This window comes from Lolium rigidum, chromosome 2 (assembly GCF_022539505.1).
Source record: "Lolium rigidum isolate FL_2022 chromosome 2, APGP_CSIRO_Lrig_0.1, whole genome shotgun sequence".
Lineage (NCBI taxonomy): Eukaryota > Viridiplantae > Streptophyta > Magnoliopsida > Poales > Poaceae > Lolium > Lolium rigidum.
In genome coordinates, this window is record NC_061509.1 from 252,274,043 (window position 1) to 252,291,661 (window position 17,619).

The following is a 17,619-nucleotide window of genomic DNA, read 5'->3' on the forward strand; positions in this document are numbered from 1 at the left end:
GTGATATTTTTTCTTATCGATCTTTCAACTTGGTATAAGCTTCAACTGTGAAACTTGCGTTCTTGGCGAGGCAATTGAGACATTGAGATTATGCTGCTAGTACCCCTATTATAGACTTGTGCATGGAGATTCCTGATATTATCGCTTACATCAGGTACAACATCAACTGGAACTATGGGTTACTTCCCCAGACATGGGAGGACCCAACTGCTGCAAATGCTGATGTTGAAGGAGCACTTGGAGACAATGATCCTGGTAGTTAACTTTTTCTGTTCACCAAAGCATGATTTTATGCCTCTCTAATAAACCTTTCTCTTTACTTTTTTCTCAGTTGATGTGGTTGAGATTGGTGAAAGACGAGCTAACATCGGGGATGTTCTTAGGGTGAAACCATTGGCAGCTTTGGCAATGATTGACGAGGGGGAGCTTGACTGGAAAATTGTGGCCATTTCTTTGGATGATCCCAAAGCAGCTCTTGTGAATGATGTGGATGATGTTGAGCAGCATTTTCCAGTATGACTGATATCCTTGTCCTTGTTCTCCTTTGGTATCTGCTGCCTAGTTCTCCTTGATGCAAAGTCGGGATATGTACATGTCACATGAGCACCGTTTTCTGTTTCTAGTTTTGATCTTGGCTAAGTAGCTTGTAAGCAAAGCAAATTTAGTTTTGCATTCATAGCCTTGAAAAAAAAACAGAATGGCACTCCTGGTATAATTAATCAACCCTAGTCATCTCCCACATGTTTTTCTAGCAATCGCTTGTGGATTTCTATGAAGCCTTTTCCTGTCTGTGGTTGTTAGGTTTACAACTTCAGACTTGAGACCAGTTCCATTTTAAGCATTAAAACAAATTTCAGCCTGTTTTACCTCCTCAGTATTTTACATTTGTTTTGACCTGCAACTTTGCTATTCAGGGAACATTGACTGCTATCAGAGACTGGTTCAGAGACTACAAGATACCAGATGGTAAGCCTGCCAACAGATTTGGCCTCGGCAACAAGCCCACAAGCAAGGTAAGTTTGAGCTTAGCTTGTTCATTGATACCCTGAAACGCAGCAGATAATTTTGCATTCTGATGGTATTCCTTCTTTGCCATGACTAGGCATATGCCCTGAAGGTCATTGAAGAAACCAATGAATCATGGGAGAAATTGGTGAAGAGGAAGATTCCTGCTGGAGAGCTCTCACTAGCCTAAGACCTAGGTCCATGAGCAGCCAACATATCCATTCTTTCAGCATGCTGTTTTTATGTGATATATGCATTGCTTCTTTCATCTGGGAAAACTCTTTGCAAACCTGCTGCATGTAACAGGAATAATCTGATTTGAGTGAATAAGGAATTTCCGAGCAAGTTTTTCAGAAGGGAACCAAACCGAATGTTCTTTTGTCGGGATGAATTCGTTGCCTGGGAAGTTGGAAAATTGGGCTGGCAAAACGTAGTTGAGTCTCACTCCTCCTCTTTTTCAGAAGTTTGTGCGTTCCATGCCATGGCCATACCTCTCGGGTCTGGGCTCTATTTTTATTGGTTGGAAGGCAAACCTATGTGAATGACTGGGCTGGGCTGAGCCGGGCTTGGGCTGTTTAGGTAGTCAGGGCTGAGCCGTAGTAGGGGTAGCATGGCCGGCCGCTGCATGGGCGTAGCAGCGTTCGGTAACCGGTACACACGTGTCCTGCTCCGGGCTGTCCACGGCACCGGAATCCTCCACCCATCTCTTTCTCTCCGCCCTTTTGGGATCCTCCGACCGAATCATTGCGCGCATGCACACTGCCTTCGGTTGATAGCTCAGCTCGGCAGAAGAGTGAAACAATGACGCGACACTTCTCGGCGGCGGCGGCGGGGGTGGTGCAGCGGTACTACTGCGGCGGCGCGTGCGACGGCCGGGAGGACGGCGCGGTGCAGGCCATGCTGCAGTGCCAGCGGGTGAGCGACTTCCTCATCGCCGCCGCCTACCTCTCCATCCCGCTCGAGCTCATCTACTTCGCCTCCTGCGCCGACCTCGCCCCGCTCAAGTGGCTCCTGCTGCAGCTCGCCTCCTTCGCCGTGCTCGGCGGCACGACCCACCTGCTCGCCGTCTTCTCCCACACCCACCCGCACTCATCCGGCCTCCTGCTCGCCTCCACCGCCACCAAGCTCCTCGCGGCCCTCGTCTCCTTCGCCACCGCCGTCTCCCTCGTCATCTTCATCCCCCGCCTCATCCGCGCAAAGCTCCGGGAGGCGCTCCTGCGCGCCAAGGCCCGCCAGCTCGACCGCGACCTCGGCATCGTCCGCCGCCGCGTCGAGGCCACCTCCCGCGTCGTCCGCATGCTCGCCCACCACATCCGGAGCTCCCCGCCGCTCGACGCGCACACCATCCTCCACACCACCATGCTCCACCTCGCCGACGCCCTTGTGCTCCACAGCTGCGCCGTCTGGATGCCTGGCCACGACGCCGGCGCCGATCTCCACCTGGTGCACCAGCTCAGCCTCAGGGGCAAGGGCCCTGTCAGCGTCGTGCTGGGCTCGCAGCCTCCTATCTCCCCAGATGACCCCGACGTGGTCGACGTAATGGCCAGCGAGACCGCCAAGGTGCTCAGGCCACGCTCGGCACTCGCCACGGCAAGTAGCGGTGGCCTCCAGCCACCGGGAGCCGTGGCTGCCATAAGGATTCCCATGCTCAAGGTTTCCAATTTCGACGGGAGAAAGGCACCGGTGGCAAGCTCATATGCCATCTTGGTGTTGGTTCTTCGCAACAAGCTGGAAGGTTACACCAGTAGCAGAGAATGGGGCAGCCAAGACCTGGAGGTTGTGCAGGTGGTCGCCGATCAGGTCGCCGTGGCGCTCTCCCACGCGGCCGTCCTGGAGGAGTGGCAGGCCATGCGCGAAAGCTCGCCGAGCAGCACAGGGCCCTGCTGCACGCCAAGCACGAAGCCATGATGGCGACCAATGGTATCAACAACATCCAGAGCGCCATGTGCCACGGCATGCGAAAGCCGATGTACTCGATCATCGGGCTGCTCTCCATGGTGTCGCAGGTGGATAACATGAGCCCCGAGCAGAGGCTCGTGGCCGACACCATTGCCAGGACAAGCACCCTGTCCTTGGCACTGATGAACGATGTCGCCACGGAGACGTTGACAGTGAATCGCAGGCCATTCGGCCTCCACTCCCTGATCAAGGAGGCGATGAGCGTGGCGGGGTGCCTAGCCGGTTGCCAAGGAGTTGGTTTCTCCTACCAGCTGGAGAATTCCTTGCCGGCGTGGGTCGTCGGCGATGAGACGCGAGTCTTCCATCTCCTACTGCAAATGGTGGGTGCTCTGCTTAGCCAGCAGCGCAGCGACGCAGGGCGTCTCTTGTTCTCTGTCAGTACTTGCACTGCGGGCCAAGAGGATTGCATCCCGGCGCAGCCAAATCTGTCTCCAGGTTGCAGCATCTGTGTCAAGTTTCAGGTTACCATGGAAAGATCAACTGGGTGCAGCGAATCTCCCAGCAGACAGGTCTGCTCTCAGATCAGCCTGTGCAAGTTTCAGGCTGCGATGGAAAGATCAGTTGGGTGCAGCCGATCTCCTGGTAGACCGGGCAGCTCTGAGATCAGCATGTGCAAGAAGATTGTGCAGGTTGGTATACCAAAAGAAATTTTGTAGCTAACGCCTAACGGCTGTTTATTTGCACAGCTAGCTAACACATGACCTGAATGGTTCATTTCTTCAGATGATGAATGGTAGCATGCGGTCGGCATCAGATGGAGAAACCATCACCCTCTTTCTGCAGTTCCAGCTGCAGCAGTCAGTGTGTGCCGAACCCCATCGTCCGTTCCGCGCCTCGATGGCCTGAGGATCTTGCTCGCAGATGGCGATGGCATGAGCCAGGCGGTGACGCAGAAGCTCCTCGAGAAGCTTGGCTGCCAGGTCACACCAGTTTCGTCAGGAGCCCATTGCCTGACCTTACTGGGGAACGCCGACTCTTCTTTCCAACTCCTCTTTCTTGACCTTGACATGGATGCGTTTGAGGTGGCCCTCCGGATCAGGGAGCTCAGGAACAGGTGCTGGCTTCTCATTGTCGCAGCTCTCGCCGTGAGCGTCGACGACAGCGTCCGTGAGATGTGCCGTCAGTCGGGGATAAACGTCTGATCCAGAAACCCGTCACGCTGGCGGCACTGGGAGCTCAACTCTACAGAGTCCTTCGGAACTGATGATTGTATTGGTCTCAGGTATTGGTGCCTGTTTTGTATCCGTCACAAGGCAATGAGCTGATCCACAAGAATCATTAAGAGAAACATGAGGAAAGAACGACAAGAAGTATTGGTAGTTTCCAGTAGTTTGCACATATAGTTCATATTGATTCTGAGTGTAGTTTGCGAGAATGCATTTCGGAGGACGAAAACATGTATGTGCGGGAAAATAAAGGGGCGTGAACTAAAATCGAAAGTAGAGAAGGGGCAGCATACACTCACCAGCCACCAGGATAGGAGCAATATCCCACGGAGGAACAGGAGAATCTCCAACTGAGAATGTATGTTTTATGCAAGCATGTTATGTCTTGTGTTATGCTCTGTACTGTTGTATTGCTGCTGCTTGTACGATCTTATTATCATCAGGTTTCCTCACTGAAGCAGCATGCAATTTGCATTCGCTGGTACTTGCAAACGGTGCCGTCCTTGCACCAGTAGCACACACAAAACATAGCTTGGAGCAGAAAGAAAACTAAGGATGGAATAATTTCGGGGTAGAAAATAACAAGAAGGGGATCCAAAACTACTACAACACCATCTCTGGTTCTTGCTGGTCAGCAACCCATTAAAAAGATGAAGATGCATGAATCAAATTATCTTTATCACACCATCATCCATCAAGCAAACAATATTAGATCTACTGGATTCTTACAGTTGAAAAATGCAGAGCTAACATCACTGATACAGAAGTTGTCAAACAATTTACAAATCGGTTGAGCATCTGAATCATTTCCATGATCTTCTAAATCTAAAGAAAGAACAAAAGTAGCACCTATGAATCTAAAGTAAGTGATAGAGTCACTAGACGCAACAGACAGTCATGCACATTGTACTCTGCTACAGCATACCGACGCTGATCATTACTTGATAGGGCCTTGCCAGTCAGCAACATGCAGATCTACTAGATCAGCCGGCAGCGCACCTAGCTGGTTCGGCACACCTCATCAGCTTCTACCTGCAGGAGTGTTGGGACAACATGAGTGGATACAAACAAGGGAAGAAGATATCTCACAGACTCGCACAAAGTTTGCTCAGATTTTTTCTAAGAGTTGTGTGGCAGGCCGCAGGCATGGACAACCTAAACCAGCAACCGGAATTGAACTGATGAACTTGACATACAGTAAGCTCTGATAAGTAGATGTAATATCTTCCGCAATTTCAACGAAAGCTGATGAAATCTTTAGTAAACAACGAGGGTAACAAACATTAAGGATCATTGTTTTATGTAGGGTTGAAAATGAAACGGAAACGGACGGAACAATGCTTTATCGTTTTTGTTTCCCTCTATCTTATCGGAATCGAAAATGAAATCGGAAACCCCGGAAACGAATATGAAAACGGAAATCATCGGATATGAATACAGAACGAAAACGTAGCGGATACGTTACGAAAACGAATATTTGCCACAACACAATGCGGTATAATACCGATTTGTAGACAGAAAGACACACATAAATAAAATAATAATAAGACAAGATATATCACTTAACTTCGACAAGCGGCAATTCAACATAAAGTAACACACATAGTTTAACGGCTGCATGCACACGTAATTATACAAAGTGATTAGGGTTAGAGTAATTAGTGGACTTGATACGTGGCCGGGTCCAGGTTCATGTGTAAATATAGGCCTACTAAATGCACGAGCCTCTCTAGGTTATATTTTCGAAAACTTTCCGTATTTATTTTTCCAAAATTTCCTTCTGCCGTTTTCCTTTCCGTCGGAAAGAACTCCCTCGTTTTTTTTCCGTTTCCGTTTAAGATTTTATCGTTTCCATTTCTTTTCCTCCAAATGCCGCTTCCTTTTCCGTATTTGGCCATCCATTTCCTTTTTCTTCGGAAACAGAAGGAAAGTTTCCCTTCCATTTTCAACCCTAGTTTTATGAAAGACGGAAATACTCGCTCTAAATGGAGTTGAAGGCAAGGACCTACATATCCCAAGTAGGTACAAGACGAGAGTTCCACTGCGCTCGGATCACTGACCAAAGACTACGATGAGATGGTAAATTCAGATAATGCAAGAAAGCTTACTATGAAGTTATGAACTTCACTATAAACCTGCAGCCGGTCACAAAAGAGATGGAAGTCCTATAATTATTGAATCAGCACTGTAGATATTCAGAAGATATTTCAATTGGGGTTTTTAAGATGACTCGGGTGCTCTCAGGAGTATGAAACCAATATTACCAATGTATAGATAGATTATCCTTCTACGCTTTTGCATGGACCAAGAGTTCCAGACAGCACCACACAGATTGTAACACACATTGCGAACATAAAGTGTTTCTGCGTTGGTTGTACCTTAATATTAGGTAATGTCAGTATACATAAATAAGCTGGCAGGCTCTTATACCCAAGCAGGATGCATTGCATTTGAATCAGAGATTGAGCTATGAAATGCTCTAGACTTGGGCAAGCAAACAAACCGAAACCTTTTTTTAATGTGGCAAAAGGTTTGCTGTTTCATTGATTAAGATAGAAAAGGAAGCATAGTTCAGTACAAGGCCGAGGCCAAAACCTAAAACTCCAAGAAACCAACCTATTTTAGCTCGCTCAAGCTTAGCTCTCTCACAGTTTTTCTGAGAAGATGTTACTTTCTTGTAGTGAAAGGGAGCATAATGCAGAATTTTACAATATATTCAAGCATCGGAAAGCGGCAGTTTATGTACTAATTCTGTGTAAAAATAAGTTATACCACACACCGGTGCTATTATTTTTGACAAAAAAAATCCAGTAACCAGCATGAAAACTCTATCCAATCAACTTTACTGTAATTGAGCCTAACAGACACTAAACAACAGAATGCGCAGCAACTGCAAACTGATTACCCAGCAAGAAGTTAAACTAGTGAAGCAAAGAGCCTAGCTTCCCTGCAGATCAGATGCAAGGTGACAGTTGACAGCCATACCCGAGCTAGGGGCCGAGGCCCTTAATGGCGTCGAGCAGCAAGCCATAGACGTCCTTAGCCAGATCGTGCCGCCTCATCTGCGAGCGCACTTCTGCATCAAGCTGCTGCCTCCACCTGGTTTCGATCGACCTCGCGTTTTCTGTTCCTAGCAGCGACAGACCCTTCTCCAGGGACACGCCGGACAGCGCCAGACCATTGGTCTTCCAGTACGCGTCGAGCACCTCGGTGGCTACCGGGAGCATGGCTGCCGCGTCCGGGACAGTGCGGCGCTCCCTGTCCCTGGCCTGTTCTTCCACCGGTGACGGTGAGTTGTCCTCGTCAGACAGGCCGACGCGGGCGCCCCAGACCTTGCCGCAGAGGTCGCGCACGCGGAGCTCGTGCTTGCCCGCGGCGGCGGACGGCGCCGCGTGCTCGTACTTGCTCTTGAGCCGCTTCAGCTTGTAGTAGACCTTGTCCTGGTCGATGTGCGGGGAGAGGGAGCCCCTGAGGTACCCGAAGAGCGCGCCCATGTCCGGGAGCCGCGGGACGTGCCCGTTGCGCGCGCGGAAGGCGGCGGCGCCGGTCAGGAGCGCCACCTCGTCGGCGTCGCTCCAGAGGCGCTGGACCGCGCCGTAAGATCTGGACCCCAGGGCCGCGCGGGGCGCGCCCGCCGCCAGCACCGCCAGCGCCGCCGCCTCCTGGAACGCGCGGGGCCTGCGCGCCGCCGCGGCGGAGGGCGACGCCGAGCCCTGGAGCGCGCGGGGCCGGCGCGCGGTCACCGCGGCGGATTCGGGGCCCGCGCGGCGCCTGCGCTTGCGCTCGCTCTTGCGGGGGCTCGGGCTGGGCTCCGGGCGGCGGTCGTCCAGGCGGAACCTGGGGCGGGACGAGCGCATCGTCGACCCGGGAGGGGAGGGGGAGGAGGAGGCGCTCCGGCCGTCGGCTTCCATGGCGCTCGGGAACCGGTTCCGGGATGGCAACGGCGCGGACGTGGGCTTTGGCGTGCGCGTCGTGGCCTAGTGGGTTGTAGAGTGCTCGGGTTGGCCAGACCAGAGGCAGACCAGAGCGACTCTACTGTTCATGTCGGTTTTGTTTTAGACAGAAAATCCTACTCCTGACTTGTGTAGGATCCTCTCGTTAGGTTCAGGTGAGATCAGAAAAATGGGATAAAATTGTGCAACATACTTATGGACTGTACCTACAACTCAAAAAAATAGCTCAAAACTCAATCAACATTTAGAGAGCTAAAAAAGATAAGAGGTAGTTGCACCACTAGTATAACAACTTGTCTTCTATGTGCATTTTCATACAACATGTTTGAAAGTGTGCTGCAACTGGTACAAAACGATGCCAGTGAAAGTCATACAATTCAATCTGGTGGCGACACGTGGCCGTTTCCAGGCGGGAGATGAGTCTTTTTGATACAGCACTCGAAGAAATCTGATAATTGCGAACAAGTCCTCGAGGTCTCTCTCTCTATAACAACGCACACACCACGCATGACGTAAGGTGGTTTCCTTTCTCGTCGTGGTGCGAAGTTGGCGACGACGGAGGCGATTTTGTGGGCGGGGGCGGAGGAGATGGCCGACGATCCTCGCCGGTGACAGTGCTGCGAGGAACCTCCGCACTACGGTAAGCCTCGTCATCTTCTCTATTTCTCGTCTTCTTCTCCGTGGAGCTGCGCGATGGCCATGGATGTCGCCAAGAAGATGTTGGCCATATGTGAATGATTTGAGGCGCAAAATTAGTCGAAATCGTCGTTGTAGTGCTTAAGGATTGGTTTGGGAAAGGTTTTGACCGATATGGTTGATTTTTTTTGGTGGCAAATAAACTTGATCGGGAAAGCTTCGATTTTTTCAGATGAACAAGTCGATTCAGATCCGATGAATGCATCTACTCCATTACTGCTATTGTGTTTGTAACAATGTAGCAGTAATTCATGTATTTTTACACAGTTAAGGTCCAAATTGAAGCTGCACAGGTTAACTGAATATCAAGTTTGCACTTTTAATCGAATTTTGATAGTTGCGATGCTAAGCGAATTTTGACACTTGCATTCTGTGCAGATGATCCTGACAGGTTTACAATTGAGATGGATCACAATGAGTTTTTCTGTGGTCTCAAGGAGCATTTGCAATTTGTTTGTGTTGCAACACTGATACTTTCTCACTTCAGTGTCTTGAGGATTTTGTTAAGCAAGGAGGAAATGAGATGACAAACAAAACAAAGTTCTACTGGTGTGTTCCTAGGAGTGACATGAGAGATGAATTGTGTCTTATTCAGAATGATGGTGACATTGTTCCAATGATGGCTGCTCTAAGAGATGTGAAGACACTGTCAATTATGGTGGATCATAACAATTTTTTGCAGGGGCTCAGGGCTCAGGACAGATGTCATTGTGCCAATTCCTAGCAAATACACATGAGTTGGAGATGCTGCAGAGCAAGAGAAAGAGAAATGGAAAGAGATTGATGAAGAATTGTCTCCTCTGCATGTCTTTCATCAACAGAGTTACATAGTGAGGATGAGGATGATGGTGACACTGACAGTAATTTCTATGACAGGTGATTGTGATGCGGAAGATGCTCGATGATGATCTCGTTTCTAGATAAAATTGACAATGATTTTAATGACAACAATGAGTGCACGAGAGATAGTTGAGTGTGAGGATGATGCTAGTCTTGATCATGATAATTTGAAACTGACAAATGAGCAACAGAAGCTTCTGGAATACAAGTTCAAAGAATTCAACCATGTAGTTGACATGGCAACCCATGTCTTCAAAGTAGGCATGTTATTTTCTAGCATGGCTGAATTTAGGAAGGCTTTGACAACTTATGGTGTGAATGAGAGAGTTAAGATTATGAAGTCAAGGAATGAAGCAACTAGGCTTGAGGCTCATTGTGAGAGGTACTGGGAGTTGAAGTCACTGACAGCTCCTTTCCTCACTCAAATATTCATTGATGTATTTAGAGATAACCAAAAACTAGGATTGCAAGCATTTGCAACCAAAGTTCAAAGAAAATTCAATATGTGCCCAAACATATTTAAATTAGGAAGGGAAGGAAGGCAACACTTAGCATAATTCATGGGGATAAAAAGGAGCAGTTTGCCCTATTACGTGACTATGGTCAGGAATTGAGGAGATCAAACCCTGGGTCGAGATTTTTCCTAAGCACCAACCAAATTACCGAAGCTGCAGATCCTGTTCCCAAAGAGCATCTGACCACATTATATTGGTCATATGATGCATGTAAGAGGGATTTCTTGGAAGGTTGCAGGCCTCTGATATGCATAGATGGATGTCACATTAAAACAAGATCCAAAGGAAATATGTTGACTACTATTAGCATTGATCCAAATGACTGCATCTATCCTATTGCAATGGGACTATTAAAAGTTGAGCGCACTAGCTCATGGGAATGGTTCTTGGCAACACTAAGGGATAATTTGGGAATTACAAACACATGCCCTTTCACAATCATGAGTGACAGGCAGAAGGTATGTAAACCAAAATTCATAACATAACATTACATTATATCTTTATTCAGAGAAACTAGGACACTGAAACTAGATCAAACTAGGACAAACTAGGACACTAAAACTAGATCAAACTAGGACACTGAAACTAGATCAAACTACAACACATGGCTACCATTCATCAACCTTGCCCTTGCCTTTACCAGTCACTGCCTCTTTGACCTTCTTCGTGCCATTCTTTAGCCAGCACAAGATAACCCCAGCTTTAACCTTTTCTTGAAGATTTGGTGGCACATAGTAGGGCAGCAGCTCTATGGGTCCTCCTTCCCTCGACTTGGGGTAGGCATGTTATTTTCTAGCATGTCCATGGAGACGGATGGTGCGACGTCGTGTCGTTGTAGAGCCGACGACCGCCGCTGCGTCCGCGCACATGAGTTCATCGCCCGAACTCATGTCTTCATCTGACACGGTTTCTTGATGCGGTGGCGCGCGCGCCCTGCGGTTCCTCCAAGATGTGCGAGGCACTTGAGTAGGGCACTTGTGGGTGCGGTTCCACTTTTCGCCGCACGTGAAGCACTGCCCCTTGGACTTGCGGAACGCCACGAGAGCTTCCAGCTTGTCGTCCCAGCGAGTCGCGTCGCTTTTCTTCACTTCCTCTCCCCGGACTGGTAGCTTGGCCCTGTCCGTATTATGGTTGGTACGGTAGCTGGAACGCCCTGAATATCGATGCAGTTGTTGTTGCTTGACATTCTCGTGCTCCGTTTCCTGCAATTGTGCCAGAAGACTAGCAGTATCGACATCATCTGGAAGGTGCAGTAACACAGGAGCACGAATTTTAAGCAGCAGTTTTTTTTTTGGTGTTGCATATATAACAGAGATGTGTGTTGTCAAAAAAAATTAGGATTTTTAAACATGTTTTTTGTCTTAAAAAAATTAATCTATCCTATCAAAAACAAGATCTACCCAAGTTATCCGCCCGTACCGATACCCGCTAAATCCTCTGAATCGTCAGGATGGATTCGACCTCAAAAGGAAATATCTTTATTTCGTTGCAACAAATGCTATCCAATAGAAAGTGAAAACACACAAGTCTCTCAACAAAGAACCAGTAAAACCTCCAAAATAAAAACACAACAAATTTTCATTTGAAATCCGTTCTTGATTCACGTGCAAACTCTGACTAATATGCACACACACGAGACAAACAAACAATTGATTCACGTTGCTGGGCTTTTATGGTTCCTTGTCCTCCATCCTGAGTGAAGCTAGCCCACCAAAACGCAGATGGAGGCCCATTCGGGACAAGGCAAAGGAGGCAGGCATGGGCACTGTTTGGGCCAGAAGTAGGCATGTCTAAGAAAAAACCAGAAAACTACCAAAATTTAGGTAGAAAAGGTCTCATTTTCGTCCCATTTCCGTCGTGTCTTAGTGGATTCCTTTGGTTTTTCCGGTTCAGCCCGAATAGGCACGAATTAGGACGGTTTAGTCCGGTTTGCCTAGTACGAGGCCATAGTTTGGCACGGTTTTCTAGTCTATCTCGCTGCGAGGCTAGTTTGGGACCGCTACAAGGCCTCTTTCAATGAAATTGACGTGGTGTTGCCTACAACGCTACTGTTGGGATCCTCCTTATGCATGCTTTGCTGTTTGAGAACTCGATCCAACAATACTGACAGTTAAACTAATAGACGTGTCCCAGCGGCCGACGGGACTATCGGGACGATGATGGGAAGTACATAACTTCTAGCTAGCAAGATATTTGTACGTAGTTAACAAATACTGGTGCATGGATAATGCTATGTATTTATGCACACTCAACAAAACTGGGAAATATGGAAATGTGGGCGTGTCATGCACAACGCTCCGCGGCGGATTCGGGGCCCGCGCGGCGCCTGCGCTTGCGCTCGCTCTTGCGGGGGCTCGGGCTGGGCTCCGGGCGGCGGTCGTCCAGGCGGAACCTGGGGCGAGACGAGCGCATCGTCGACCCGGGATGGGAGGGGGAGGAGGAGGCGCTCCGGCCGTCGGCTTCCATGGCGCTCGGGATGGGTGGCAACGGCGCGGGCGTGGGTGCGGGCTTTGGCGTGCGCGTCGTGGCCTAGTGGGTTGTAGAGTGCTCGGGTTGGCCAGACCAGAGGCAGACCAGAGCGACTCTACTGTTCATGTCGGTTTTGTTTTAGACAGAAAATCCTACTCCTGACTTGTGTAGGATCCTCTCGTTAGGTTCAGGTGAGATCAGAAAAATGGGATAAAATTGTGCAACATACTTATGGACTGTACCTACAACTCAAAAAAATAGCTCAAAACTCAATCAACATTTAGAGAGCTAAAAAAGATAAGAGGTAATTGCACCACTAGTATAACAACTTGCCTTCTATGTGCATTTTTATACAACATGTTTGAAAGTGTATTGCACTTGTACAAAAACGATGCGAGTGGGTGCACAAGTCATACAATTCAATCTGGTGGCGACACGTGGCCGTTTCCAGGCGGGAGATGAGTGTTTCCGATATAGCACTGAAGAAATCTGATAATTGCGAACAGGTCGTCGAGGTCTCTCTCTGTATAACAACGCACATATCACGCAGGACGTAATGTGGTTTCCTTTCTCGTCGTGGTGCGAAGTTGGCGACGACGGAGGCGATTTTGTGGGCGGCGGCGGCGGAGATGGCCGACGATCCTCGCCGCCGACAGTGGTGCGAGGAACCTCTACAATACGATAAGCCTTGTCCTCTTCTCTCGTTTCTCGTCTTCTTCTCTGCGGAGCTGCGCGACGGCCATGGATGATGTCCCCACGAAGATGTTGGTCATATGTGAATGATTTGAGGCGCAAAATTAGTCGAAATCGTCGTTGTAGTGCTTAGGGATTGGTTTGGGAAAGGTTTTGACCGATATGGTTGATTGTTTTTGGTGGCAAATAAAGTTGATCGGGAAATCTTCGATTTTTTCAGATGAACAAGTCGATTCAGATCCGATGAATGCATCTACTCCATTGTTGGTATTGTGTTTGTAACAATGTAGCAGTAATTCATGTATTTTTACACAGTTAAGATCCAAATTGAAGCTGCACAAGTTAACTGAATATCAAGTTTGCACTTTTAATTGAATTTTGATATTTGCAGTGCTAACTGAATTTTGACACTTGCATTCTGTGCAGATGATCCTGACAGGTTTACAAATGAGATGGATCACAATGAGTTTTTATGTGGTCTCAAGGAGCATTTGCAGTATGTTTGTGGGATTGTGGATTATTTTGACAATTGCAACACTGATACTTTCTCACTTCAGTGGCTTGAGGATTTTGTTAAGCAAAGAGGAAATGAGATGATAGACAAAACAAAGTTCTACTGGTGTGTTCCTAGGAGTGACATGAGAGATGAATTGTGTCTCATTCAGAATGATGGTGACATTGTTCCAATGATGGCTGCTCTGAGAGATGTGAAGACACTGTCAATTATGGTGGATCATAACAATTTTTTGCAGGGGCTCAAGACAGATGTCATTGTGCCAATTCCTAGCAAATACACATGAGTCGGAGATGCTGCAGAGCAAGAGAAAGAGAAATGGAAAGAGATTGATGAAGAACTGTCTCCTCTGCATGTCTTTCATCAACAGAGTTATATAGTGAGGATGAGGATGATGGTGACGATGTGACGGTGATTTCTATGACAGTGATTGTGATGCAGAAGATGCTGATGATGATCTGTTTCTAGATAAAATTGACAATGATTTTAATGACAACAATGAGTGCACAGAGATAGTTGAGTGTGAGGATGATGCTAGCCTTGATCATGATAATTTGAAATTGACAAATGAGCAACAGAAGCTTCTGGAATACAAGTTCAAAGAATTCAACCATGTAGTTGACATGGCAACCCCTGTCTTCAATGTAGGCATGTTATTTTCTAGCATGGCTGAATTTAGGAAGGCTTTGTCAACTTATGGTGTGAATGAGAGAGTTAAGATTATGAAGTCAAGGAATGAAGCAACTAGGCTTGATGCTCATTGTGAGGAAGGATGTCCTTGAATGATCAAGGTGTCAGAAGAGAAATGGAGGGAGCCATTGTAGTCAGACAACATTGCAGTGAGCACACTTGTGAGAGGTACTGGGAGTTGAAATCACTGACAGCTCCTTTCCTCACTCAAATCTTCATTGATGAATTTAGAGATAACCAAAAATAGGCTTGCAAGCATTTGCAGCCAAAGTTCAAAGGAAATTCAATATATGTCCAAACAAATTTAAATTAGGAAGGGCAAGGAAGGCAACACTTAGCATAATTCATGGGGATGAAAAGGAGCAGTTTGCCCTATTACGTGACTATGGTCAGGAGTTTAGAAGATCAAACCCTGGGTCGAGATTTTTCCTAAGCACCAACCAAATTAACGAAGCTGCAGATCTTGTTCCCAAAGAGCATCTGGCCACAGTATACTGGTCATATGATGCATGTAAGAGGGATTTCTTGGAAGGTTGCAAGCCTCTGATATGCATAGATGGATATCACATTAAAACAAGATCTAAAGGAAATATGTTGATCAACCTTGGTTTCATTGGGTTTTCGATTTTATGTTTCAAGCGAAAAGCATCGAAATTTGGAGCTAAGATCCAAAGACAGACATTGAAATTTGGAGTTATCATCTCTTTAGGCATATCTTCACATATCCATGATCACACAAAAGTCGCCAAGCTTGAAGCATATGACTCTTCTAGATACTCATCTTGAACTTGCGCTTTGACTTGATCAACCTTGAATCATATATTCTTCCTTTATAACGATGATGTCTTGAAGACACGCGAAATTCTCACGCCACCTTTTCCTTCTAAATACATGTTCGCCATGGGATCAACTCTCTCATGAAAAAATTTCGGATCACTCCTTGAATAACACCTCGGTCGACACTTGATCTTCTTCACTTTGTTCTTCTTCTTTCAACCTCAAATCCAACATATGGTTCAAGCATCGCATGTGAACAAATCCTTCAAGTAAAACACAATGCAACCATTAGTCGATAGAGATTGTCACGAGTTACAAAATCACACATGGAGTCTCCATGCTCTTTCAACGAGGTTCTCCACCATGTTATCAACGCTAAGTTTGTGGAAACTCACACTTCAATGGTACGTGACATCAGGCAATTTGCTCATCAAAAATTGCCTCACCGCCATGCCCTCTAGGCAAAGAGGGATCTAGTTTTCCTAAAATCCCTTATTTACATAAGCGGGCATATCAAATTTCCTTTCACGCTGTATGTTCCACGTTAGATTATGTGTACCACGACTCAAGTTTATGTGACACTACACATACATGTTGCCGATGCATAGCTTAAGTGCGATGGTATATATTTGGTGGCAGAGTGATGTAGCCAAAGCATTAAGAAAATATTTTTCAGGACACACTTTTTCTCTACCGTTAAGCACCCCAAAACTGTTTCAATGACGCTTAGCCATCTAGCTTGGCGGAAATAGGCACATTACATGCTCTATCGTGTTGTGTCATATGTAGCTGAAGAATGACATGGACTCCCACTCTACATTTGGAGTATACGCCTTCGTAGCATACACCTCTTCCATGCCTCCCCTCCCCCTCCCCTACTTTACTACCCGTCTGGCGATAAGTACCCCCCGCAGCCGAAGGCCATCCATCACCCCCTCTTTGTGGTTATGGATTCCGTTGTTCTCCATGACTCTCGTCACCCCTCCCGTCCTTATCATTTTTTCCTTTCTATGACAAGCACACGAGCAAGAGAACGCCTTTTGCCTCCCCTCTTCATGAATTTGGATCTCATTCTCGGTGACCCTCTTCGCTCCCCTCCCAGTTCTTATTGATTTTTCTCGCCCTTTCTATGATAAGCGCTTCCGTGGACTGCCAACAATCTCTCCTCCCATCTTATGGTGAATTTTCTTATTCACCATGACCCTCTTCACATATATCATCCCTCTTTCCGGTTTCTTCTACGATAAGCGTTTCCGCCGTCAAAGAACACCCATTGCTTAGTCCTTGTGGATCTCAATTTTCTTGCCATCCTTGATTCTCCATGGATCTGAATTTTCTTGCTCCCCCTCCGACCACAAGTGAGTTCACCGCATGAACCCTCCATATCCCACTGACAACACTAGGTTTGGGTAGAAATGCCGATAGGGTCATCACAGCCGATGGTTTGGCATCCGGGGTAGATGAGAGCATGTGAGTTGTGAACCTCTAATTCGTTAACTCCATGTGAGAGCGATGCAAATCACACGCTACCTTTTTCTTACCGACCTCTTCACAACCGCTAATTCCACGTAAGAGCAACGATTTGCGATTGGTTTTATCTCTAAATTTGTTTGATGGTGAGTTGGTTGAGTTGTTCTCTGTGCTGTTGCATCCTACACCGCGAATTTGCACTATTTTGTTGTTGTTGAGGGCTGTGAATTGGCACCAGCTGGAAGCTTAGCTGGACCGAACAAGTTTCCAATTTTTGCTCGTTCAGTTTACACCTTTTCCTCGCTTCCGGACAGTAAAGTTGGCGTTTAAAACCAAAAAAAAGCATGTAAAACCAGGCGTATCCTACGCGTATCCTTGGCGTATACAAAACCGAACCGCGTGTCCTCACGCGGCGGCCTCCTCCCTCTTCTCCCTCCCTCCCATCGGATCCGAAACACAAGCGAAAAAAACGGGCCGGAGCAAAAAAAAAAAAAACTCTCGAGCACAGGGGCACACAACAGACGGACTGAAGAACTCCCGGTCGGAACGAAACCCTAACCCTAGCTCCGCCCCGCCGCGCCCCTCGCCGGAGGCCCTTCCCCGGCGCGGGCGTATCCTCCGCCCGCGATGCGCCCCTCCCCCGCCGAGCCTTCATGAGCGCGGGGGCCACCATGGCCGGCGCCGAGGGCTCCGGCTCGCCGGAGGCGGCGGCCCTCGGCCTCGGCTTCGACCCGTACGAGCAGGCCCTGAAGGCGCTGTCCCTGCGCACGCCGTTCGAGGAGGAGGCGGCGCCCCGGGTGCCCACGCTGCCCGCGCGGCTCGTCAGCTGGGCGGGGCCCAGCGACCGCCGGAAGAAGCACAAGAAGCTCGAG

At 47.9% G+C, this 17,619-nt stretch overlaps 2 protein-coding genes and 1 pseudogene across 2 annotated transcripts; 2 read left to right on the forward strand and 1 right to left on the reverse strand.

Annotated features, from left to right (window-relative positions):
• Positions 1-107: 107 nt before the first annotated feature.
• Positions 108-1,371, forward strand: LOC124688548 (soluble inorganic pyrophosphatase 6, chloroplastic-like). Its single transcript, XM_047222213.1, has 4 exons — positions 108-255; positions 332-513; positions 915-1,013; positions 1,103-1,371. Exons 1-4 carry the CDS (start codon positions 123-125, stop codon positions 1,193-1,195), a joined length of 507 nt encoding a protein of 168 aa, XP_047078169.1. The 5' UTR covers positions 108-122; the 3' UTR covers positions 1,196-1,371.
• Positions 1,372-1,806: 435 nt separating this feature from the next.
• On the forward strand, positions 1,807-4,168 carry LOC124688549 (annotated as a pseudogene).
• A 701-nt stretch (positions 4,169-4,869) lies between these two features.
• Positions 4,870-8,041, reverse strand: LOC124690774 (STOREKEEPER protein-like). Its single transcript, XM_047224111.1, has 2 exons — positions 7,116-8,041; positions 4,870-5,162 (listed from the first exon to the last, which is right to left on the reverse strand). The coding sequence occupies exon 1, from the start codon at positions 8,039-8,041 to the stop codon at positions 7,121-7,123; it is 921 nt and encodes a 306-aa protein (XP_047080067.1). The 3' UTR covers positions 4,870-5,162; positions 7,116-7,120.
• Positions 8,042-17,619: the final 9,578 nt, after the last annotated feature.

Bases quoted from the DNA above. Each gene is read 5' to 3' on its own strand.
- LOC124688548 (XM_047222213.1), top strand. From the start codon at position 123: ATGGAGATTCCTGATATTATCGCTTACATCAGGTACAACATCAACTGG. The intron at 514-914 runs GTATGACTGATA...TTTGCTATTCAG, and splicing joins ATGTTGAGCAGCATTTTCCA to GGAACATTGACTGCTATCAG. The intron at 1,014-1,102 runs GTAAGTTTGAGC...TGCCATGACTAG, and splicing joins GCAACAAGCCCACAAGCAAG to GCATATGCCCTGAAGGTCAT.
- LOC124690774 (XM_047224111.1), bottom strand. From the start codon at position 8,041: ATGGAAGCCGACGGCCGGAGCGCCTCCTCCTCCCCCTCCCCTCCCGGG.